The sequence below is a fragment of the Mus caroli genome, unplaced genomic scaffold, assembly GCF_978045245.1.
Source record: "Mus caroli unplaced genomic scaffold, Mus_caroli_1 scaffold_2, whole genome shotgun sequence".
Taxonomy (NCBI): Eukaryota; Metazoa; Chordata; class Mammalia; order Rodentia; family Muridae; genus Mus; species Mus caroli.
This window is the reverse complement of record NW_028227257.1, coordinates 57,968,663-57,994,142: the sequence shown is the minus strand read 5'-3', so window position 1 is coordinate 57,994,142 and position 25,480 is coordinate 57,968,663. Positions and strand designations below refer to the sequence as shown.

Below are 25,480 nucleotides of genomic sequence, written 5' to 3'. Positions count from 1 at the left end.
ATTACTAATAATGACATCAACTGAAACCTTACTTGACGTGTGGCATGAGTAAAGTCTTGATTTTGAGAGGCTAACATGAGAGCTAAGGGCATAGTCGTTCCCTAAACCTGCTGGGTTCAAACCACTTCCATAACTCTGAGCTTGTTTAAACTTTTCTGTGTTTCCATTTCTGTAGCTCAAAACGGGAATAATGATAGTAACTACTTTGTAACTCATGCTAAGGACTCAGTGAGCTCTGGACACACAGCAAGAGCTGGCTGCATAGGTTGTTAAAATTATATTATTTTCATAAGGCCTTTCTCATTCATCTTAGCTAAAGGCGCCCTCCCTCCAGTCTCTCACTATTACTTTATTATCTTTAAAGCCTTTATAAGCTGAAATCTTCTCCTCCTGAATTGCTTGCTGCTCATTTCCACTTCCATGTATATGCCCTTGGAGATGGGCCTGTGCCTGAGACATATAACTGAGACGTATAACAGGGCCAGCACCTATGGAGTAAGTTGGATTGTTTCATTGGACCTTGCTAAGTCTTCTGGAGAAAATAAATACTCAAGACACTACCATTCTGTGGAAGAGCAAGCGGAGATACCAATTGTTCCCTTTAGTTACTCAAAATCGCCTAGATAGAACTTAAGCCCAATTCATCTCAAGAGCTGTTCATTCTAAGAACGAGCTGGACTGGATCCTGGCACCAAGAGCTGGGAAGGATGGTACTTCTCAACTTTTTCTTCTTTCAGTTGGACTTAAAGGTCGGAGAAAGAGGCCATTGTTCAGGCTTTCTTCCTTTAAGTAGAGAATTCAGTCCCAGAACCTCCTAGAACCTCCCAGAACCCCCTGTCTTTATCAAGCACCTTCCCACTTGGCCCCAAAGCCTTTCCCTCCCAACTCACCCTAATCCTTACCTTCAATCTCCTTGGTCCCTTCACCCTCCGTCCTACCTGATATTTCTTCTTTATCTCTCAGGCTCATTCTCCTTTCTATTTGTGTGTGTTGTCGGGGAGGGGAGTGGCAGGGGCGTTGGGATGGGGTTGGTGACAGGGATGGAGATCAACACTGGGAATCCAGAGCAGAAACAGACTGTTTTCTTTTGTACTGTTAATATAAACATTTCCTCTGTCTCATCTTCCAGTCTTCTTTCTCTGGGACATTTTTGCAGTGTCCCTTGCTTACAAAGTATAACTAATGATATTAGCGACTTCATATTCTCTACCCAAGAATGCACTGATAGTTGCCCAATGCCACCCTCTAGCCAATGCCCAAGAAGAGTCTATCAAAAGGCCCCAGACAGGATGAAGCCATTTAGGGTCAGGCTAAAGACATTGTATTCATCTCATTAAGTCCTTGACTTTTAACTCAGTCATTCTGGGTTTCTGAAAATCTGTCCAAGGTTAGACAGAATAGCCAAGTCACATGTCTGTCTGTCTACGGCCAGCATCTAGAGCCTGACTGTGGCATCAGGATTAGGCTGGGCAGGCTGGGTGCTACTCAGGATGGTCATGATCATCTCAGAATGTCTCTCTGTCCAGCTGGACATGCACCTAGCATTGCCTTGGAGCCAGAGCAACAAGTAGCTGGATAAGCATGTTTAAGGTCACAGACCTCGTGAGACTGTTGCTTCTCCGGCAGGGAGAGTAGGAGGGGAGAGAAGGAAGGGACAGAATATTACAGATAACTCTGATGGCCGTGTTAATGGCACTTGGCAATCCAGTGAGGATCAGTGGGTTAGGATAAGATAGAAAAATATTTTTGAAAGAACAAGCAGGAAAATGCTGATGGGTCAGACCTGAGAATAAAGCTAAGGTGACATCTAAGAGGCTGGATGAACTTCAGGACTGGGGACTGTTTAACTTGGTGAATACCAGGAGGGTTAGAGGCCAGGGCACACATAATACTGTTCTTAAATATGTTGACTGTTATTTATTTATTTATTTTAAAACAGACACATTTAGTGAAACTTAAAAATTAAACAGATTAAAACTTAACACGCTATAATGTAAAACACTGTGTGTGTGTTCTTCTCATCTATATAATTTGTCTGGGACACGCTGCTATCTCACCCCCCCAATTTCTTCACAGGCAGCTGAATAAATATAGAAATAGGTTCAAAGACCTTGGGAGCACTCCCTTGTAGTCTTTATAGATAAAATTGGTGCCAGAGTCCCAGGTCTCTTGGGCTCTGGCCTGTTTGTCCAGTTCCGTCAGAGATGGTTTCACTATAGAGATATTTGGTTTCTGAATAAACCCACCAAGGAAAAGATCCTGGCTCAGGGATGTTAGATTTTCCTGAACTCTCCTTGCTACAAATTCTACCAGCTGTAGAGTATCATGGCCCAGCAATTCCGCGCCTAGATAAATGCCATACCGAGAGAAATGGGTGCACTGTATCCAGTAAGAGATAGACATATAAATGTTTATAGCAACTTTATTTACAATCAGCCAAACCCAGAAACAACCCAACTGTCTACCAGCAGAATGACTACACAAACAGATACATCTCTTTAATGAAATGCTACTCAGCAATAAAAAGGAACAAATGTCCAACATACACAATGACACGGATGAATCACAAAAGCATCAGGGGACGAGGAAGGGGCCAAGATCAAAAGTGCATTCCATATGACCCAAAGTGCAGTGACAGAAGTCATGCTAGTGGTTGCTTTTACGTGAGGGAGATTCACCGGCGAAGCTTCCGGGGTGACTGGAATGTTGGAATGTTTTCTATCTTGACCAGGATGGCAGCTACTATAAGATTTATACACTTTATGCAAATACACCTCAACTGTACATATGTTACAGCTCAGCTTTTTAGGAAAATCCCAGGGAAAGAAGGAAAAGGGTTTTTGTGGGTAGAGGTAACATCTGTGTACTGCGATTGGGTGGCAGCTGATTCCCCTAGGGTAAGAGGCTTCCAGTGCCCAAACTGCACAAACCGGGAAAGCTGTTCTGCTCCCTCTGGGGAAAGGGAGCTGAGGGGTTTGGGGTGTGTGGTAGAGACACCATTACTGCCTTGACCCTGGAGCCCAGGGAATGCCTTCATGCTCACAGGAGGATTCACTGAAGGGTCAAGACAGCAGACACTACTGGATGACATTAGGAACTCTGGACATTTGTTCTCTGGCAGCCTTGTGGTTTGTGGTCCTCTCAGAGCAGGAAGTTTGGGGCAGAAGCTGGGGGGTAGTGAGGTGGGGAAAGACCCAGAGCCTGAGTTGAGGCAGGTGGGCTGTGCGGGCTATGTGCAGTGTGTGGTTTCTGAGACAAACTCAGAGAAGATTGTCATGCTTTTCTTAAATAATTCCCCCCAACAAAAGTCCATAGCAATATAGCAATTTTGTGAAGGTAAAACAGAAACAGAGACCTATCAGACGTGATCCTCAGTGTTCTGTTCCCATCCACAGTTGTCAGAAATAGGGGCTTTCCTCTCCTTGCTATACATCGCATAACTTACTGTGACTTAAGCTAGGTATTGGAGTGGCCTTGTCTACCTGCCCAGAACATAGGCACTGTTAGGAGTGGGGCTCCAGTTCCCCGGCTGTGGTCTCAAGTGACAGTAACAATAAATAAGGAGAACAGCAGACAGGACAGGGACCAAGGAGAGCAGGCTCAGAAGTTCTCATAATGATGCACAAAGTGGGCCCGGTCCTGCCTGTTGATGAGCTGGCAGGCCTTCTCCACATTCTTGGTCATCCCTGGAGGACCACAGCTGAAGACTCCAATCTTACGTACCTGTCCATGGAGAGATATGTGTACTGAGATGCCCACGACCCAGGAAGATCAGCTTCTGCAGCCTGACCACAATAATCAGACCAAGATAAGACAATTAAATAGGGTCCTAGGGTGGGAGGGGATGGACCCACCTGTGGATGGACTTCCTGTAGAGAGTTGAAGAAGAGCTCAAAGGGAGGGCGACCAAAGTGGGTGATGGAGCGCAGGCCCGTGAACAAACTCCTGTTTAGGGCCTTCTGGAAGTGCCGCTCACAGATGTACTGGAGAATGAAATCGGGGAGGAAGGCCATTGCTAGGAACAACCCTTGGCCCTGGGAGTGGCCCACCTGCCATGCCTGACTGGCCCTGACCTACCAGCATGGTGGTCCTGAGGTCAAACTTCTCAGCCAGCTGAGTAATGTAGATGTGCACAGACACCAGGTCCTGGTGGTCATTCTCCTCCACCTCCCGGATGATGTCAGCCAGCCACTCAAACTGCCGCTGAGTCCTTGTCACCCAGATGAAGTAGATCTGAGGACACACACTGGGGCTCAGGGCCAGATCAGGTCTGGCTCCCCTCCCTACATTCTGAGATGCTAGGAAGCCTCAGATATCCTGTTGAGAGCGATGTTCTGGTCTTAGCCTCCAATGGACAAAGGCCAGCAGAGATTCTTACAGCCACTCTCCTATCCACACGCAGGATTTGATATTTGAACTGTTGTGTGTCATGGTCCCCACAGACCCTACGGTTGGAAGCCAGGAGTGTACTTCTGTGGTGGCAGGGATCTATAGGGCCACACATTTCCCACGCAGAATGGAGAAAGGATGCTCACCTTTTTACAGAGCATCTGGCTGCCCATGGACGATTTGAAGACCAGGTCTTTGAGGATGGAGGCAAAGGGGGTGACTCCAATGCCCCCTCCTACCAGCACTGACACCTCAAACTTATGCCACTCCTGATGGCCCTCTCCAAATGGTCCATCGAGGTACAGCTGACAGGAGAAGGAGAAGTGAGATGAGCCAGGCCCTGCCCCGACTCTGAGGCTAGAAATGGGTAAGAGTAACAGAGGTAGGGGCCAGCGCACCTCAGTACTCTTTCAGACTAGCTTTGTCATGGAAGACACTGGGGCATCTAGTGTCAGGGTACAGGGAACAGGGACAAGCCCAAGGGTGGTACGGTACCTTTGGGTATCTGGCACAGGTGCCACCCACTGGGGGTGAGTAGATCTCTCTGAGGCGAGTAGTCCAAGGTCCCACAGCCCTGATGTGCAGGCTGAGTGTGTCCTCATGGGGTGCAGAGGTCAGCGTGAAGGGGTGATACTCATTGGTACCCAGATCCAGGCAGGCGATTCGCACCCACTGCCCTGATTTGTACTCAAATGTCTTGGGCCTCTGGAACTGCAAGTAGGTCACCCCTAGAGGTCAGAGTGGGAGAAGAGCCTAGATCAGAAACTGTACTTGAAAACTGAGAGGTGTCTGTTCTTTCTACACTGCTGAGGCCCAGAGGGTCTCACACAGTCACATGGTCTAGACAGGCGGTATGCTGGGGCTGAGAGTAGTTAGTTGAGTCTCCTCGGTTTCCTGGGTAACATAAGAGTTGGGCACCTCTGTCCCAATCTCTCTCACTTCATCCTGCAGACGGTGCAGGCTCATAGCACTGCCGAAATAACAGCCTATGGGGTGAAGGGCTCTTCAGGTACCCAGATGCTTATCAAAGGGAACTTTCACAAATATCTGCATGCCTTACAAGCAACATATCTTACCAAATCTTAGATAGTGTTTACTGCCTGTCAACAGCTGGGCCTCAGGTTTACTTATATTTGTTGAAAAAGGAGGTTAACAAGTTTTGGAGAGTATGAAAGGCTACTTTAACTTTATCTTCACATAATCTTAATGGAAACAAAACTGATATGAAATTGGGTTTTCTGCAATGTTAAGCCTAGAGATTGGACGACATTATGATACCTAAATCACCTCCCGCCTCCCTCTGTAGTGATATAATCCTCCACCATGGCCAATTCAGACACAATAGCAGTCTGGCTGTCAGGGCTCTTTGCCTCTCTCTGAACCAGGCTGCACTCTGACGCCTTCTTCCCCCTAGAACGTCGTTTTCACCTGTTCTTTCCCAGCATCGCTTCTCACTGTCTGCAGGCCTTTTTCTTTATTTTTAATTACATGTATATATGTTCGTGTGTGTGTAGGTGTATGCACACGTGAGTGCAGGTGCCTATGAAGGACAGAAGAGGGTGCTGTATTCCCTGGAGCTGGTTATGAGCTGCCTGACATGGCTGCTGGGAACTGACCTCAGGTCCTTTGAAAGAGCAGAAAGTGTTCTTAACTGCTCAGTTACCTCCCTAGCCCCTTGTCTGCAAGTCTCACCAGGAACTAAGCATAGCCCTCCTTGGGGTGTCATTTCTATCTGAAAATCTTCAGGGTTCCTCCAGAGGCTGTCAGAGGTAGGGGTCAGGGAACCCGACAAGCCCCCATCGTGTCTGAAGAGCAGACTAGTTCTCATGCCTGGGTCAGATCAGGCTTGTACCTGAAGGCAGCAGCTCCGCCTTCACCACACTGATCTCCACCTTCTTCCGGCTCAGGCTCACCAGCTTGTCCCCTCCATAGATAATTGCCGGGACCAGGAAGTAGATGTGGAAGCTGGGTAATTGGATGAGGGCATAGCTGCCGTGGATGATGATCTGGAAACAGGGCCAGTTAGTATAGCTCCGCCCACCAGGTCCCGAGTGGCTCCTCCTTGTCAGGCATGGCCCACCCAGACACTGGCTCTGATGGGCCAGCATAGACCCCAGGGTGGGGGGTCACAGAGGTCAGAATCACAGTCCTTGGGCCTAATTCTCCATCTTCCCTACTTTACTGTCCCTTTCCATCCCAAGTGTCCCCTCCAAGGTTCACCCCTGCCCAGGCGAGGTACTCACCAGGACATAAAGCACAACATAGAGGTGGTGGGTCAGCCAGAAGCCTCGGAAACTGTGGCGGCGGAAGTGGTGGGAGGCAAAGACGTACATGATGGCCAGGACCAGGAGCAGTAGGACTCCTGTCATACCTGGAGGTGGGAGGACAGGGTCAGTGGCTATCCTTAGAAACTCATTCTGAGCTGAAAAGACAACAGGACATCTATCTCCCCACACCGTTCTCCCCAACTCCCACTCTACTTCCTCAGGGCTCCAGAATAGCATATCTGTAGGGGCTGGAGCTGGGATTGGCCTGTCAGAAAGGGACCTATGGCTATTACAGACCAGTGTGTATTCAGGAAGAGGAGAAAAAGGAGGAGATACACAGTTGTGGTGCTCCGATCCCACACACAGCTCCATTTCCTACCTGGAACTGTCTCAAAGAACCACCAGTGGTACTTTGGGGGAGACTTGGACCTGTGGGGTAAAGGCACAGTGAGCCTCTGGCTGAGACAGAAGGGGGTTTGTCACTCCCACACCACAGCCTGATGCTGCCCCCAACTCCTGAGGTCACTAGGACTCCACTAAGATGGCTACAGGATCCTTCCAAGGAACCTGGTGTCCACTGCCACGGTTCTACCCCTCCTCCACGGCAGCTTTTCCTGCTAATCTATCTTACATTCTCCTCCTGCAGTCAGCCCTTGCTTGCCTCCTAGAGTACTTGGTCCATTACTTTGTGAAATTAGTGAGGGCAGGGACTTGCGTTCTGTGCACAGCAACATCAAGCAAATAGCAAAAGTGTTAAACAACTGCACCTATCTGAAATAGCCCTGCTCTCTGGCACTCAAATAAAACACCCAGCACACGGTATAAATATTTGTCCAATGAGTGGATATCGAACTGAGATGATAAACTATGTGTCAAATGGGAAAGAGGCTCTGATGTCAGCTCCTAAGGTCCTTTCCTAGCTAGTCACGGACAGCTTCCTTCCTGAAGGAGAATCAGTCACCTTACAGCTTCTCCATGAGGGACAGCGTTATGCCTTCACGCACCGAGAAGCTGTGCTTCTGTTGCCATCTATTTCTTTCCTATTACAACCTTAGGCCCACCCAGAGGACCCTAGGGGTGCCTTTCCCCCGAACTGACCCGTCATTCACAAAGACGTTAGGGAAGACGCAGGCCATCAGGCTGAGGGGACTGACTGAGAAAATGTACACATTGACTGCATGTCCAGCACTGTGCAGAACTGAAAGAGACAGCATGTCAGAGAGATTAACCTGGACCAACACCACTCCCAGCTCCCAACCCAGAAGCCACATACCAGCTAGGACAACTGCAGCCATAGCAATCCAGCGATGGAAGTCCACGGCGGCATCAAAGGGGATGTAGCGGTTGAGGAAGGTCTCCCGCAAGAAGGTGATGAGGTTGCGGCACATGGTGAGCAGGATGTAGGAGAACATGAAGGAGATGCTGGCCGCTGTGCCCCGGGACAGGATGATGCCCACATAGGTGGTTTCTTCGATGTCCGTGGGTGGTGAGGCAAAGCCATAGTCTGGAGCCAGAGTTGAGGCAGCTCAGCATTGCACACAGGACAGGACCCTGAGCCTGAGTCAGAATGCCCAGGCTCTGGGAAGGGCAGCCAGAGGACTCTTCACTCCCCACTAAGGTATATGGCATGCTCCCTGCCCACTGCCCACAACCTGGCACTCTTACAGTAGGCACGGTCTGCAAACAGGCCTATGCAGATGGCTGAGAAGATTGTAACACACACAATGTGGCGACGGTAGTTTTCCACAAATCGCTTGTACTGCTTGAACTTCTGGGCCAGGAAGCCACTCTCTTTTTTCTCCTGCAGTGCCTCCGTGTACAGCCGGGGAGAGGGCCCCATTACCCTGCAGTAGAGATAGACAGGGCACTGGTGAGAAAGGGGTTCCTTGGCCTTCCCTCAGTACTACCCGTAATTGAAAATCTAGCAACCACGAAGGATGGGTCATAACAGTGGAAAGCAGGCAAGCAGCCTCTGCTCCCACTACCCTTACCCCACTTCTTACTTGTTCCAGACAACTCCCTTTCTCTCTCCACACCTAGTCTACCTTCTCTTCCCTTTCTGTCTCTGTCTCTTTCTCTGAGTCTCTCTCATTCTGCACCCCCATCCTTTGCTCTCTACACTGGCCTACTTCTGTACCCAAGGCAGCAGAAGCCAGGAGGCCTCTTATGGCATTGTGGTGGAGCTGTGAGCTAGGCATCTTGCCAGAAGATGTGTTTAGAGACTGAGTGAAGATTGGGTCACTGGAAGCTCCAGCCCTCTAGTGGGCAGCCCCAAGGGAAGCTCAAGGAGCCACTTTCTCAGAGTGTCCTGTCTCTCCTGCTAAGGGCCGTGGGTCCCTCCCTGATGGTACACTCTACAGGAGAAGAGGCAGCAGGTTTCCTGGCCCAGGAGCTACAGCAGTCCAGGTGTTTCCTGGAGAGCTACTAGTGCCACATCATGTGTGTCGAATGGAAGGAGACTTGAGGTGGTGCGCCAGGGCTCAGAGATCCGGAGACTTCTCTCCAAGAATCCTGGAAATTCAGGAATCTAGGAGATACTCACTTTTTGCCAAACCTCTTCTTTAGGCCAGTACTTCCCAGTTCTGGGGTTTCCATGTCAGAGAGTGCCGTTTCTGGGGGGCAGGAACTGGAAAAAAATCAGACAAATCCAAGCCCTGGAACCTGTTTTCTTTTGACTGTTGCAGCCAGGAGAAGAACTGCCATATCAAAGTTGGGGTGGAGTCCAGGGAAGGTCCCCAAGAGCAGGAAAGGACAGAGCAGGATGAGCAGCTACAATCTGCTTATCTGTGCTTAGGGCACCTCAGGCCTGGAGTGGTAGGGAGAGAGCCAAAGCTCTTGAACAACATAGGCTATAGGAAGCAGCTGGAGTTTGGGCTGACACTGACTTTGCCAAGGCAAACATCTGCTCAGTGGCCGTCAGCTAGCTTGGCTTCCTTTCTTTGTTTCTCTCCATGGATCTTGCCAAAGACATCACCCAGTCCCCGTCCCCCCCCCCACACACACCTGTTCCCAGGAGTCCGACTGATGAACGAGACTCGACAGGCACCACTTTGTTTAAAGATGTCCTTGGTGCCTAGAAAAGAGAACAAGAGCTCAGTTTGGCTTCTCTGGAAGGGCAGAGGGTGGGATGGGAGACTGTTCTCTCCTCCTGGGCCCTGGAAAGGCTGCTCAGCATTCAATAGTGACTTAGTCATGTCCAGATCTGGGGCTTCAGCCCCATTTCCCTCCCTATACCCAGGGCAGACAGTGTGCACAAAGAAGAAAGAGGCTACCATGTGGAAGATAGAACTCTACATGTCCTTTGTGAAAAAGAAAGTAAGGTCCCCTGCTCTGGCTAGATACATCCCAAGCCAATGCCCATGGTGCGCCCATTGGCTTAGTGAGCAACTTTGCACAATGTACAACTCGTCTCTGAATATCCATGCTGAGCTCTGTACTAACCACCAAGGACTCAGAGGAAAAAAAAAAAGACCTGTGTTATGTCTACCAGAAACTCTGTTTTGAAGACTCCTCGCCTTCCACACTCACACACCTCCAGCTCCACCTTTGACACAGAGCTGTGTGAATCGGAGATCACTGTCGTGGTCCCGCAGCATGAAGTGGAAGTCCTCCCAGGTCAGCTCCTCCTTGTCCTGGAAGCCTGACTCCCGGAACATGGATTCAACCACCTCAGCCAGCTGGGCCTTGGACAGGCAGTTGTTGGAGATCTCGATGAAGGACCTAGAAGAGTAGAGAAATGGTAGCTATCATCCAGCAAGGTCAGGCTTGGGCAGGTCTCCAGATTACCTAATGTGGTCACCATCAGCCTGGGAAATGAAACTGAGCGATGTCATCCAGCCAAAAGGTGACACTAAGGCCGGTGAGGTGATGGCCACAGGCTCAAAGGATCTTGACAGCTTAGAAAAGCAGTGCGTCTCCCCCTCCGCCCCTCTCCCCCAAGAAATGGAAACAAATGGGAGAGACTAAGACTTGTTGCCGATGATGGGTCCAGGATACACCATGGCCCTCTCTTGTGATGGGCTCGCTGCTGACTCTCTTCTGTGGAAGCCCACCCACACCCATCCACCTTTGAGATTCTACTTTCACCATCCAAAGAGGACACTCGAGTGTGGGAGAGGAGTGGCTAAAATGGAGGCTGCCTCCTTATGCCAATACCCTAGGGCATATGGAGGACCCGCTCAGGCCCAAGTCTGGTGGCACCCACGGTGACAGCCGCAGCAGCAACTCTTCTTACGTTGTGCACGGGGACAAAGACAAGTGTGTGTGCAAGGCCAAGCAAGCACCATCACCATGCTAAAAAGCATCATACCACTGGGGCAAAGCAAGACGCACACATTTTATTATAGACTGAAAAAACTGGGAGCTGCCATTGCTAATGGGACCTCCTCCCTCCTCTTGGATTTCCTAAATGTAGCCAGGACAGAACTGCAGTGACATGCTGATGAGATACAGGCTGTAGTCATTTTTACTGTTTTAGAAGTCTATGTTAGGACTGGAAAGTGGCTCAGGGGTTAAGAGTACTGGCTGTTCTTCCAGAAGACCCAGGTTTAGTTCCCAGCACCTACATGGCAGCTCACAACTGTTTGTAATTCCAGTTCCAGGGGATCTGACACCCCCACACAGACATATATGCAGGCAAAATACCAATGCACATAAAATAGAAATAAGTAAGCAAAGTCTCTAAAGAAGAGGAAGAGGAGGAAGTGGTCTGGGTTGGGATTGTCAGGGAAAGGGAATGTTAAGAGCAATGGGAAGAAGGCACAAAGACACTTTAAAAGAACCTGGGCTGCTGTGCTCTGTCTATTTACCCTCATATACTTCTCTTTGTCTTTTTCAGTGGACTATGTACCAAATGCCTACATGTTAATCTCAGCATGAAAAAAAAAAGCAGATTTAAGAAGGAGTGAAGAGGTATGACTCGTGGTGCTTGAGGCTCTGTCCTTGGGAATGAGGGGTTGAGGGTGCTCACGACTGGTCTTTATTGACATTTTAAAACTAGAGCAATGTTTCTGGTAGTTTTTGATAGTGTGGCTATGGACCCTGTTAAAGGCAGAGACATGCCAGGGTGATGTTTTGAAGTTGGATGTCTTGAGAATTCAGGATATAGTGTGTACCATTCAACATGGATGGCCACTCAGCCACCCTGCCTGCCCTCCTCTGAGCTGAATTGCTTTCGTGTTTAAAACATTAAGGTACTCCAGGATTGGGAAGGCCCAGCCTGTACCGCATCATGGTGAAGAACTCGTCCTTGGAGAGGAAGCCATTTCCATCCAGGTCATACATGGTAAACATCAGGCGGGACTTATCCTCTGAGGAGCCTGAGGGAGAAAGAGGATATAGGTCACCTCCTTGCTAACAAACTCCTGGTTCCTCAGATGCTCTGCTAGTCCCCACCCCCACCTTTCATGAAGACCACCAGGATGTCCAGGAACTCCCGGAAGGATATGTAGCCATTGCCATCCTTGTCAGCCAGAGAAAACATGGACTCCACAAACATGTCCTGGGGCTTGAGGCCTAGGGAGTCAGCAAACTCAGCTCTGCTCAGCTCACAGGTCAGAGCCTCACGCACTTGCTGGGATGAGTTCAGGGGCAGAGTTCCTGCATCAGCCTGGTTGATGTCCAGCACCTGCACTTGGGCAGTCACAGAGAGGGAGAGAAGGAGATCAGGCCTAGCTGACCTAGCTGGGATGGAAGCAGTTCAATGACTTCATGTCTCCCCTGTGTGCAGTTCAGAAAACCCACTCCTAAATATACAGATTGGGGTCTCTACTCTCCTATAGGAGGGGTCAACTGAATCTTTACATGCTTTCTGCTTCTCTCTGGACCTATGCTCCATCCAGCAAGGATAATACTGATGGGGAGAAAAGGGGAAAGTAAGATGCAGGGAGCAAAGTTGGGGGATGAAAAGAGAAAGAGCCTGTTCCAGAGGCAGTGGATATTGGCTATAGCATGACAAACAGAGTTGAGCCGATATACTCATGCTAATTCAGATAGTACTGCCTTGTGCCTAGAATCTGCCTTCTATCAGTGTACAGATAATTTAAAACTAACACATCACGACTATTTGTTATGCCCACAATGTACCAAGTACTTAGGCTAAACACTGTCTATAAAATGGTGATTTTTCAAACCCAAGTCTGTATCAGCATCACCTAGAAAGATTTGTTAAAATGAAGCTTTCTGGGTATCACCCCCAGAGCTCCTCATTCAATCTGTTGGGGGAAGATCCCGAGAACCAGTTTCTAATACGTTTCCAAGTCAGCTGATGCTGCTGATCCAGAGGTACCATTAGAGAATCCATCGCACAGATGACCTCACCGACCCCCCCTCAGCAATGCAGTGGACACAGCTTTAGTCACTGATCATTAGATGGTGAGGTGAGGAATACAGAGACAGGAATACATGAATTGCCTAAGGATCCAGCCAAGACTGTCTGTCTCTAGCCTACGGTGTGAAATCTTAATTCACCCGCAAGAACTCGTCCAGCTCAGGTTGGCTCCATCCCCTGTGTCAGGCATGACTCATGGCACCTGAGCAAAAAGCTGTCTGAAGAAGATCTCCAAGATGCCTGCCCGTTGCTGCTTGGTCACGGCCTTTCTCAATAGCTCCTTCTCATCCACCTCAGCTATGTGGAGGCCGGGAGTGCAGCAGATACAGAGGTCTTGCAACAGCCGCACGAAGGCACCCCGGTCCTCTTCAGAGTTAAACATCAGCACCTAGGTTGGAGAAAAAGCCTCATCATGTCTGGAGCTGGCTTTTCTGATCTAGTCCTGCTTCAAAGGACCTCAGGATGAGGGAATAAGAGAAGTCTTTTCTGTGACCATCCAAGCTGTGGTCAGAGAGTGACCTCAGGGGGTCAAGTAAGTCAGAAAGCTCCTGAAAGGAGCCTCTTTCTCCAGCATCAGCCTTCACGGGTAAACCCTGTAGCTGAGAAGACTCGACTATGAGAGGGGATACATATGAAAACAGCCCACAGAGGGAGGCAGGATGAGCTGTACCAGGTCATACTCCTTGGGGATCTTGAGCAGCAGGGTGCGGCGTCCACCGTTGCTGGACAGGATGAGGTTAACCTGCTGTGGGGGCTGCAGTTGGATGGTCCGGAGCACGGTGAACCGTTTGTCAAGGACCTGTAGACTTCTGTCTGGAAGCAGCTGGAGAGTGACTGGATAGCTCTTCTCCTTGGGGCCTGGCCACTCCATTGCTGAGGAAAGGACAATTGTGTGGTGACTCAGCAGAGGCCTTTGAGCCCATGTGATTCTCTGATCTGAGCATGCAGTTCTAGTGAGTCTGGCTTCCATCCCACTCTGTAACATGTTTCTTCTCCCTAGGCCCTGGCTCCCATCCCCTCCCCATGGTCCTCAGACTTCTTACCTGGTACCCCATCACTGACTGGTTGTTTCTTCAGACTCTCTTTGCCTTTCTTTAGTAGCATCTTGCGTTCTCGGTTCCGGAAATGAGCCACCACCCCAGCGACAATCAGACTCACTGAAGGGGACCAGAGGAGACTAGTGAGAAGGAAGAGAATCCTTGCTCATAGCTTCTAGGGAGCCTACAGGTTGAGCTCCTTAGCTACCCAGGAGCTTCCTGAGCCTGGATCAAGCTATACAAAGCAGCTAGCCCTGAAAACCAGCTTGTAGTGGGGTGGTGGAGGGCAGTGGGGTGGGGTGGGAGGAGGAATGGACTGGGCCAGTCTGTGAAGATGGGGAGGTCAGAAAAGAGGTAGGGAGAGCTAAAGTGCTTACCTAATGGAAAGCAGCAGACAGCTACAAGTGTGACACCATAGCCAGCACCACTGCCCTCAAAGTAGTCAATCACAGTAACAGGCGCACACTGGGGCAAGCCGTCCGTTGTGAGTTGCCGAGGCTGTGGGCAGGGTGCACCTGCGGGATAAGTAAGTCACAGACGTCTGAGTCCAAGAGTCCTTACTCTTTGGGTAAGCCTCTTCCGCCGTCTTAGGAAGGACCAAATATCTTCTCCCGTTCTCAAACCTACCCCTCTAGAACTTGTTCCTCTCAAAAGACCTCCTCCATATCTCATGTCTCAGCATCCACCCTGCCCGATTGCTAGGTATAGCTCTTGGGCAGGCCCAGACCATAGCTGCATGGAAGGCAGCCCAACACAAAAAGCCCATGACACAGCACAGATGACTCTGCCCCCATACGATTGCTTGTTGGCTCTCCCTGGATATTCACCTTCCTGCCAGAAGAAAACGTTGGGTTGCAAGGCACTGGGGTCCACATTGGAGACAGCTACCAGTACATCCCGCAAGGTGGTGTTTCTGATTTCTGCAATCTCCTCTTTGGAGAACAGCCTAAATGGGGGGGGGGGGGGAGGCCATTGCTGGGATAGGAAGGGGATTTCAGTCCTCCAGTGACCTCAGGCCCAACGATTCATGTGAAGAAAGAGACTGGAGTGGATGAGAGTGTGGTAGGACCCTGGCATCAAGACCTGTGGAGGCTGTCTAAGGTTGGACAGAGAGTCTGGAGCCCCGCGCTAAGTTGAAGTCAGAAGCAGGGCCCAGCCAGGCCTTACCCATTCCTAGTGTTCTCAAACCAGTAGCGATCACCATCCCTGAGCCTCACAAACTGGTCAAGAATGATGTTGCTGAATAGAGGTCCAGGGTCCCCGTGGCTCTCCAGGAGTCCACCCAGGAGTAGTTCCAACTGGGACAGGTCCTGGTTGTACAGAGCAGCTGTGGCCTCCAGCACCTGGAGCATCATGGAAAGTAACAAAAGTGCACGTGACCTCACCCACAAAGTCCTCAGTAAATCTGCACACGGACAGTAACAACCGCATAAATTCTTATGCAGATCGAGTGAGTTCATCTGTGTAGAGATATTTGGAACAGCACTGCCATCGAAAATTTTGGCTGCCATTATCTTGTGTGTATATGTGTGTGGGGGTACATGTTTCTGTACATGAATATGTGTGCATGTAGATGCCACTGGGTGACACAGGGAGTCTTCTTAATCACTCTCTACCATAGTCTTTGAAACAGAGTCTCTCCCTAAACCTGGGTATCACTGTTTTGGCTGGGTTGGATTGGCTGTCTAGTAAGGGTCAGGAGTCCTCCTATCTCTGCCTCCCTAGAACTGGGATCCCCAAAACATCTCAGACTTTTATGTAGGTGCTGAATATTCAAACTCAGGTCCCCATGCTTGTGTGACAAGCATGTTACCAACTGAACCATCTCCCCCCCCCAACTGTCATTAATATTGTATTATTATTATTATTTATATTAACCTGGGGTTCTACTTGGGGGTTGAGAGCACTCCAGTTCTTAGGAGGCTCCAGTCCCAAGGCCAGCAGAGCCTGGCTATAACTGGGCAGCCCCATATCTCGGCCACGCTGGATACTGCTAGCCACGTAGTCTGTGCGAGAGAATCTCTCTGGGCCAGGCCAGTAATCTGAAAAGAGACCAGACTTTGAGTCAGTTATCCCAATCCCCATGCATTGCAGCCTTACACCCAGCTGTCTCGAGCTCTCCTCAGCCTCAGTCCCAGACCCCAGCACTCCTCTACATGACATCAGCGACCTTGTTGGCTGTGGAGCCCATGTCACCACGTGTGGTCAGGGGCACTTTTTCTAAGACTCAAGATAATTCTTGATACCAGACAGAAATTCCCTTTTCTTCGTGTCCCAACTTTAAAACAGGACTGGATGAGAACCCTTAAGACCTAAGTAAACACCAGAGAGGGTGTTCAATTGCTCTACCACCCCCAAGCCCACCATATTCGGGCATAGTCAAAATAAAAGTAACACAAACACAAAACTATAATTGAGACGGGGAGCTCAAATTTCAATTTCTTCTGACATTTATTTGAAGTCTGAGGGTGTAGCTCTGTGTGTCTGTATCATGGGCACCCCAGGGCTGCTTGTTGACTAACTCAGAAGGAGCCTCAGACTCCAGGCTCTCACACCCCACCCTCTGAGCTCACCTCTCAGGTCTTCAATCACTATCCGGTCCTCCAGCTCTGAGATCTGGGAAGCCATTCCCAGCAGCAGCTGATCCACATCTTGAGCAGTCTTCAGATTGGGGTTCTGGAAGTAAACACTACACTCAAGATTTTGACCCTGGACCACCAGTAGCCCCTGGGGAAAACAGGCCCCCCACTCACTCTCAGACCAACATTCATATTCTCTCTCTCTCTCTTGCTTGATCTCTCTCTCATTGTCTCTCACACCTCTTCTCCCCTTCCCTTTCCTCTGCACCTCCCTTCTCCCTAGCCTTCTTCCACTTCCTTTCCTTCCCTCTCTATCTTGGTAGATTGTGTGAGCACCTGGTATCCAGCAGTAGTCCTGCCTGAGCTTCTGAAGAGCTAGGACAGCATGCACATCGCCCATGCCCAGGCATTTCCAGCCCTATTGAACAATTCTCCCCAGATAATTTTCTCTGCCTTTTACTCGCTACACTGCTGCTCAAGAGCCAAACTGCTACTTTTCCAAGCATTTATGCTATGCGAATTTGACTCCACCTCCACTCTCTGACCCCGATCTCACACTCACCTCCCGAATCCAGTAGCTGTTGCAGACTCTGAGAGCTGGAGAGCTGTCCGAACCTTCCTTCGGGAATTTCCGGAAATGACAGCTGGAGTTTCTGAAATAGGGTGACAAAAATACAATGAGGGAATTGGGGGCGGAAACTAAGGTGGTGTGTGAGGTGAACATTTCTCTGGGCTGGACAAGAGTGAAGGATGACTTATGAGTTTTCTTGAACATTGGCTTGGATTTACAGATAGAGTGATCTCTATGGTGGGAGGTCAGAAGGCGCCCCAGCTGCCAGACACACCCCACACTCAGCAACCAAAATTCTTCTATTAGAGCTGGAAGATTTCCTATGGATCCCAAACTTCCCACCCCAGGATCCTGCTTCAGCATCCCCTCAACAATTCTGCTTCTCTTCTGAATGAAACTGTGGAGGGATGCAAGCCCCCTAGCTCCAAGCCCACTCATCCCCCCCCCCACCTCCAATTCTATACAGCTCCAACCAGCTGCCCTTCGCTTACCTCATGTAGACCCCAGGGGGCACCATAGTAGAGAGGAACTGCTCAGAGGCCACCACAAACTCCGGGGAGATGCTGGGGTCCATGGAAGGGCGGTACCCTGTATCAAGACAGTGCCTTACCTCACACCCCAGCATCACACAATCCAGCTGTCTTCTGTCTGTGGATCTTCCACTTAGGTCTCCCCACCTTCCACAACCCCTCCTCATTACCTGAATACTCTGGAGGAGTTTTCTGCAGGAAGCTGGGCAGCCATTGGTATAGAGCAATGTTCTGAGGGTTAGAAAGGGAGGAGAGGTTGGACTGAGCCTTTGATGAAGGAAGACTTGGGTGCAGAGATGAGGACCAGGGAAGGCTAGTTGTAGGGAAAGGAGGGGCAGGCAATTAAATTATAATCACAAGCAAAATCACTCATGTAAACATTCACAGGGGTTCTCTGTGTGTGTGTGTGTGTGTGTATGTGTGTGTGTATTCGCATTAGCCCTTCTAGGAATAAGGGCCGCAATTAGGGAGTGGAGGGGCGCTATCCAGGACTGGAAAAGCTTTCCTGGGGAAGCCGAGTCTCCCTGGACCTTGGGCACATCATGGGAGAAAGAGCATAAAAAACCCAACAGCATCAAGTGCTAGATGCTTCAAAGAATTTATTGAGGAGAGATAATTTATTGAGAGAGATGTTAAATAATGATCAAATCCCAAATTATCTGGCATAAATAAAGGGTTTCCTCTCTAAAATGTACAGTAGTTTCCCCTACACATCACCTCTCCCTGAAGAAGAGCCCTCCTAGAAAAGAGTATATTGGGAAGAGGCATTGTTCAGGACCCCGGAAGCTTGGTTGGGGGTGCAGAGTCTCTCTGGACCCTACACACAGGTGGACTCCAGGCAGGCGGCACGACTCACCTGGTAGGTGGCAATGACCTTCTTGCGAGCATGCTGGAACAGCTCCTCATCCCCCCAGTGCGGGTGCTCCTGCGCCAGCTTCCTGGCACACAGGTTGTGGTAGCGAAACCACAACAAGCCCAGTGCCTGCAGAAAGGGCTCCCTGTTCCCGCGCTGGGCCCCGAAAGCTGCATCCATGTGGGGAAGCAGGACAGGAGATGGACAGCAGCTTGAGTCAGGGGAGCCCAGACCCACAGGCAGTTGCCCCTTCTCCAGTATAGGGCCCCCAAGCAGCCTGGTGCCTCTAACCCTACCCCTCCTGCCAGGACCCCGCAGCCTCACCATACACCCCTTGTGGCCCTCCCCGCCCCGTGGAGGGGTCCGGCGCCATCCACATGAGCAGAGAGCTCTGGGAGTTCCGCGGGAAAGCAGGGTCAGGCCCAGAAGCCAGCTGTCCTCCAGAGAAGCTCCTCAGAGTGTCACTCCAGGAATGAGAGGAACCATAGATGGCACTGCCATCTAGCCAGCCGGTCACCTGGTTGCTCTGCAGGGATGAGCAGAGTCAGGAGGACCAGGCAGGTCCTTGCTGGTGGGGAGAGCCTCACCGTGTCTGGTCTTCCCAGCCAGATCCCAGGCCTCCAGCGGATCCAGCCTCAGATCCCTTCCCGCCTCTCTGCCCTCCTGCCTTTGGCTGCCTGGCCTCACCTGGTCCCGGGGGTTGCTGGGGCTCTGTCCGGTGTTGCGGTCCCAGCGGCTCCTTTGAAAGGGCAGCACCACGTTCCCGCGCTTGTCAGGGTCGAACACTGGGTCCCCATGCGGGATGTAAATGTTGAGGAATTCTGCGGGGCAGCCTGGTGTTTCCACACTCACCAGGTCTGAGAGCACGTGGTAGCCTGGGTTAAGAGAGCAAAGTGGTGGGTAAATCACCAGGTCCCACTCTCCTTAGGACCAGAAAAGCCTCTGAATTATCAGGGCACAGAGGTCAGAGCACAAGCTTCAACGCTGTCTCTTCAGCTTAACCCCCAGCCAGACTTGATCTTCTAATATGCAAACAAAACGTAGCATCCCCTTGTGAACATGCCAATATCGTTTCGGGGGCCGGGGAGTTGGGGGGGGGCGGATACGATTTGAAAAACAAGCTCCCTTCACCTCTGTGTGGCAGTCATTAGAGTCGAGGAGAGCAATGGTCAGGGCATAAGTTTCTGAGAGTTCTAGTGGGGACCCAATGTACTTGTTGGTTTGAAGTAAAGTGTAAGTAAGAGAAAGATCCCCGCATCACACCCAAGCCCTCAAAGATGATAACAGAAGCACTTCTTGGAAAGTTCTTTTTTCTGCAAGTTGCGGTGGTCCTTTCCCTGGACACTCAGCAAGCTCCATATCCACCCTGGTTTCCTGTTCCTATACTCACCAAAGAAGACCCCCAGCACTGTGCGGTTGTGGACCGAGGGCAGCCCTGCTTTGCCCTTAGCGACAGCATCGCTTAGCCGGCGAGGGTTGGGCAGTAGCGGCTCTTCCAGAGCCTGATAAACACCGTCAGCATAATTAGCCGGTATTAGGCGACGCAGCCGGGAGCCTGGAGCGCAGAGAGTTGATCTGGATCAACGCTCTGGGTCCCCAAGAAGCCCCACATGCCCCCTCCCATTTCCTACCCCCAGGAATGCGTAAGAATGTGGTGAGAATGCAATCCCGCCGGCCGCCCAGACTCCTCTCCCCACACTCCAACTGCACGCCCTCCCTACAGAGCCCGGGGCTTACCAGCCGCACCGCGCTGGTGGTACTTCAGATTATTAAACCAGCCGTCGTAGCGCTGCACTTCCCAGGACAGTGAGGGTGCGTCCTGGCCACCTGTGGGAGCAGAAAGCCTCCCGCTTAACATTAACCTTCCAGAATCCCCTGCATGACCCGATGGGCTTTAGACTCCTTCCTCAGCTGGCTAACTCCTGCCAATGAACGCTATCTCCAATCCTTTGGCCGCTGGGCCGAGGCGGTCAGAAGTCTTCCATCTCATTAGCTCAATAAGAGATGGCTCAACCCCTCCAGCTTCCAGGCGCCATCTGCCCTCCCCTCTCTTTTCACACTCCTGTGGGACACTGGCTAGCCCCTTCAGCAAGAGGCCCCTACTACGTACCTGCTGGGCCCAGGGGTCCAGTCAGCAGAGCGCCCAGGAGAACTAGAGTCTTGGGACTTGTTAGAAGCATGCTGCCCTTGATCCCGGCGGTGGGAGGTAGTGTGTGAAGAGCACACACTCCCACGGCTGGTACTGGGAGAGGAGCAGAGAGGTATTACTCAGGTCCCACATCTTCACGACGCGCTTTCTGGTATTAAAACCGTCCCGCCACCCTAACCCTGTCTGATGCTGATTTCAAGCACATGAACATCCTAGGCAGGAGTACAGCGGGACTGTCTCCGGGGGTTTGTTCTAAAACCTAGTCCTCTCAGCCCAATTTCCCACGTACTGCTTCTCCAGGAGGGGGATAGAAAAGGGAGAGAGGCTAATGAACTGAGAGCTAGGGACCCGCAGCCAACCTCATCCTCATCTAGGGTGAATGTGCGTTCAAAGGGGAGAGAGGAGCTAGGAGACCCAACCTCTGGTGTAAGGTTCCGGTCCGGTTCAACAGTCTTCAGTGCTCTTGGAGATTTTGTTTCCTTGCTCCGCTCCCCGGCCGCACTCTTCGCGCCGGCAGCTCCGAGAATCTTCACCCTTCCTGGATGCCCGTTCACCCTTCGCTCTTCGTCCTGCCTCGCAGGTGTCGGCTTGCGCCACGGCTGGCAGGTGTGAGTGTGTGAATCAGAGGTTTGCGGTCGAGTTAAGGACAGGATTTCCGTTATTTGCATGTCCCCGCCCCTTCGTTTGCATGACCTCATCCAGACAGGACCCTGCTACCTGGTTTGGACAACGCCCCTGCTTGCTGCCCACGCTCCTATAAAAGGAGGGGGTCTGCGTTTCTTGGTGAACACTGCGTGAAGTCGCAGGGCCAGGAAAGAGTTTCGGGATATCACGCCTCTGCGCTTCTTAGGAGAGCCGCAGGGCTCGGACTTTTTATCACTCATCCCAGCTCGCTGCCTGCGAACAGTTCTCGAACTTCTTGCAGGATGACTGCGTGGGACGGAGTGTTACCCTTTTACCCCCAGCCTAGGCATGCCGTCAGCTTCAGCGTACCGCTGCTCATTGTTATCCTGGTGTTCTTGTCTTTGGCTGCTAGCTTCCTGTTCATCTTGCCTGGAATCCGTGGGCACTCGGTAAGGGGGTACTCAAAGCTCTCCTTAGAGGGATTCTAGAAGAAGCCCATTTCGTGGGGGTAAGAGTGCGATATGGAGAGAGTTTTTTTGGAGACTCAGGACAGAAGAGACTAAGGAAGATTCTCCGAGGATCAGCAGATGCAAATTTATAAGTCTGGTGCAGTAAGAGACTCTTCCGAGGAAGAGGTTCCTTGGTCCAGGACATCCCGGGAAGAGACTCCAGCTGCCTTCTTTTGGAAGTTGCAGCAGCAGTGGGAATCAGCCCAGTATATTTGGGATTAAGTTTAGGCTTCGGGTGTGGCCAGGACCCCCTCACCCCCCCCACACACACACATCTCTGGTCTCTAAATGCCTTAGCCCCTCTGTTCTGTGCTTTGGACCATGATCAAGAGAATGGGGACTTCTGTGCTTTTCTTACTGTGTTGAGTTAAAGACTCAAGAGAGTTTCACAGAGGATTCAAACGTGTAGCAAGCAAGAGAAATTTCCACACTCCCAGCCTCCAGGTCCTGAACTACATTGTTATAAGTCTGAGAAAACCTTTTCCTGTTGATCTTTGTTGGTTCGGAGGAACTGGCAGGTCTAGAAAAATCCGCAGTCCCTCTCTTTTAATTGACTACGAGGCCCTGGGGCCTCCCTCTTCTGGGAGAGGTGACCCCTGTCTGCGTGGCACTTGTGAATTCACTGAGTCTCACCAAGCAGTGATTGAATTAGAGGCGGAGAGCTGGCGCCAGACAGCTGGGGGTATAAAGGTAGTCAGAGACTGCCAGGCGAGGTAGACCTGAAAGTAAGCGAGGGAAAATGGCCAGGGAAACACATGCCCAGAAAATACCAGAAACATCATTGGCATAGAGGAACTTGAAGGGAAAGCATCATCTCCAAGAGGTCAGAAATGAAGTGGAGTGGGGTCAAGGGAGGCCTTGAGGATGGGCTGGGTGGTACCCAAGCTTGATCCAGTGTGTATCTTTTCCTACAGCGCTGGTTCTGGTTGGTGAGAGTCCTCCTTAGCCTGTTCATAGGTGCTGAAATTGTGGGTGAGTGAACTGGGTAACTTGGGGGAGGGGGTGTGGAGTAAGGAAGGAGAGGCACTGAGAATCTAGGAGCTTTGCCGCCCCTCTTCTACTTCGCACCTATTTCTAGCACCCTTATCTGTTCTCCATTTGTTTTGAGACAGTCTCTCACTAAGTAGCCCAGGCTGACCTTGAGAAGTGCTTATTTGCCCAGGTATCCCCCTGCCTCAGCCACTGTACTTGCTCACTGTTCTGTCCTTACTATGTTATTACACCAGGCTTCTAGACTTTCATCTTCCCGTTCCCATCACCAAGCCTCTAGTTTCCGTCTCCCCACTTCCACCATCACCCACATGTCACTGTGTGCATCTCCCCCTAGCTGTGCATTTCAGTGGAGACTGGTTCGTGGGGAGAGTGTGGACCAATACATCCTACAAAGCCTTCAGTCCATCTCGTGTTCAAGTCCATGTTGGTCTGCACGTGGGGCTGGCGGGCGTTAATATTACACTCAGAGGTAAGGAGGTTGGGGCAAAGTGGGCTCTTGGTGGGGTTGGGGGGGGGAGGCAGGAGATCCTGTGGTTAGGAACGGAGCGGCATGGTTCTCAACCTGTGGGTCGCGATCCCTACCACTGTTTTACAGGTGTTATCTAAGACCATCAGAAGACGTAGACCTTCACATTAGGATTTCTAGCAGTAACGAAATTACAGTTAGGAAGTAGCAACAAAAATAATTTTATAGTTGGGGGTCACCACACCATGAGGAACTGTATTAAAGGGTCACGGTATTAGGAAGGTTGAGAGCCACTGTGTTAGATAGAGGGCCCTTTCACATCCCTCGGGTTCAGAAAGCCTTCGATTTAACTTTGCGTTTCCCGGTACTACTACCTAGCCTTTCTCTTTCCTGACAGTCGCCCCACCCTTAGTTCCCTAACTGAAACTCTTTAGTTTCCGGGTCCCTGGCCTTGCACAGGTGCCTTGACCCCCATGGCTTCCCGCAGGAACACCGAGGCAGCAGCTGAACGAGACCATTGACTACAATGAGCGTTTCACTTGGCGTCTGAACGAAGATTACACCAAAGAGTATGTCCATGCCTTGGAGAAGGGACTGCCGGACCCAGTGCTATACCTGGCAGAGAAATTCACACCGAGCAGTCCTTGCGGGCTGTACCACCAATATCACTTGGCCGGTCACTATGCCGCGGCAACACTGTGGTGAGCCAGGGATGGGGATGGGGCAGGGTGCATGTGATCTGGAGAGCTTGGTCTCCGGAGCTGGAACTGCAGCCTCGCAGGCAGCATCGGCTGGCAATCTGCAAAACCCATGGGAATTCGCGTTCCAGCTATAGGAGGGGGGAGGCCGAGGGGCTGGGAGGAGGCTCAGGACCCAGATCTCGGGGGTGGGGGGTTCCTCTACACCTCCAGCAGTCCCCGTCAGGGAACTCCCGCTCACAGAGCGCTGCCTTGGTCTCTCGCAGGGTGGCATTCTGCTTCTGGATCATCGCCAATGCGCTGCTCTCCATGCCCGCCCCGCTCTACGGAGGCCTGGCTCTGCTCACCACCGGTGCCTTCACGCTCTTCGGTGTCTTCGCCTTCGCCTCGATTTCCAGCGTGCCGCTCTGCCACTTCCGCCTGGGCTCCGCAGTCCTCACGCCTTACTACGGCGCCTCCTTTTGGCTCACGCTGGCCACCGGTGAGTACCGACGGATGCTTACCTGGTGGTGACCCGGGTGTGTATGGGATGGGCGCTCTCCGGTTTACAGAATGGGTTCTCTTATTTAATATGTTCGTCTCCGTAGCAGGCAGAAGGTGGGCAGACACTGTTATTTTACGGTTGAGAAGGGCTAGTTCGGAAGGGTTCAGTATCTTGCCCCGGTTTGCATGAGAACTCGTGCATCGTGAAATACATGTCAGTTCTTTCTGAGGGTTGTGTGTGTAGGAAATTCCAGGGATGGGCTCCAAATCCTGGCAAGGAGCGCCTGCATCCCTGAGTCCCTCTGTCTTTCCTCCCTCCGGTGCAGGCATCCTGAGCCTCCTCCTCGGAGGGGCGGTGGTGATTCTCCACTACACTCGGCCCGGCGCCCTTCGCTCCTTTCTGGATCTAAGTGTCAAAGACTGTAGCAATCAGGCTAAAGGAAACTCACCTCTCATCCTCAACAACCCGCAACACGAACAGTTGAAGACTCCAGACTTAAATATTACCACTCTCCTGTGAAGAGAACGGACTCCGGATTTCTACCCCTCCTTGGGACCCCATAAACCTGAAGACTGTGTTAAGAGCGCGTGCCAGGAGCATAGTTGAATCTGGCGAACTGCTTGTCCCTACGGGACGACAAGGGGGCACCCCGATGTGCCTTTGCTCTAGAGAATGGATTTCTCAGGAGAACTGTAAATAAACTTTTTTGTTTCTTTTATTTTCTTCATAATTCCCATGCCTATCAATTTCCTTGGCTTCTCTTGGCCATTTGGAGCTACAACCTTGAGAAACTCCTCTAGGCTAGTAAGAGCCAAGTACTGTATGTACATTCAGGTGCTGAGAAGCCCGAGAAACACAGTATGGCTCTGGGAGAGGTGCGCCCTCTAGTGAGATCTGAGAGGAACTGGCAGGTTACGTTCTACCCAAATCTCTACTAGCCACACTGAATGTATTGGGGAAGATTAGGATTTTGGCGTTCATTCGCAAATTCTTTCCGGTTGTC

General features: G+C 51.0%; 2 protein-coding genes across 3 annotated transcripts; one reads left to right on the top strand and one right to left on the bottom strand.

The window, feature by feature from the left end:
- Nucleotides 1–3,600: 3,600 nt before the first annotated feature.
- Nucleotides 3,601–20,734, bottom strand: Duox2 (dual oxidase 2). Of its 2 annotated transcripts, XM_021155771.3 has the most exons (33): nt 20,665–20,734; nt 20,292–20,381; nt 19,945–20,109; nt 19,242–19,429; nt 18,879–19,080; nt 18,558–18,724; nt 17,872–17,932; nt 17,663–17,759; nt 17,163–17,253; nt 16,595–16,697; nt 15,900–16,063; nt 15,189–15,364; nt 14,849–14,967; nt 14,399–14,536; nt 14,028–14,141; nt 13,655–13,857; nt 13,187–13,372; nt 12,057–12,282; nt 11,881–11,974; nt 10,189–10,376; nt 9,660–9,729; nt 9,199–9,282; nt 8,322–8,500; nt 7,930–8,160; nt 7,755–7,854; nt 7,036–7,085; nt 6,633–6,760; nt 6,242–6,395; nt 4,885–5,117; nt 4,536–4,694; nt 4,078–4,233; nt 3,855–3,983; nt 3,601–3,723 (listed from the first exon to the last, which is right to left on the bottom strand). In XM_021155771.3, the coding sequence occupies exons 1-33, from the start codon at nt 20,732–20,734 to the stop codon at nt 3,601–3,603; spliced, it is 4,638 nt and encodes a 1,545-aa protein (XP_021011430.1). The 2 variants fall into 2 exon arrangements, with proteins under 2 accessions (XP_021011430.1, XP_021011431.1); XM_021155772.1 differs by lacking the exon at nt 9,199–9,282.
- Nucleotides 20,735–21,629: 895 nt separating this feature from the next.
- Duoxa2 (dual oxidase maturation factor 2) lies at nt 21,630–24,996 on the top strand. The gene is made up of 6 exons (XM_021155836.2): nt 21,630–21,776; nt 22,751–22,808; nt 23,164–23,298; nt 23,783–23,996; nt 24,260–24,474; nt 24,803–24,996. The coding sequence occupies exons 1-6, from the start codon at nt 21,630–21,632 to the stop codon at nt 24,994–24,996; spliced, it is 963 nt and encodes a 320-aa protein (XP_021011495.1).
- The last annotated feature ends 484 nt before the right edge of the window (nt 24,997–25,480 follow it).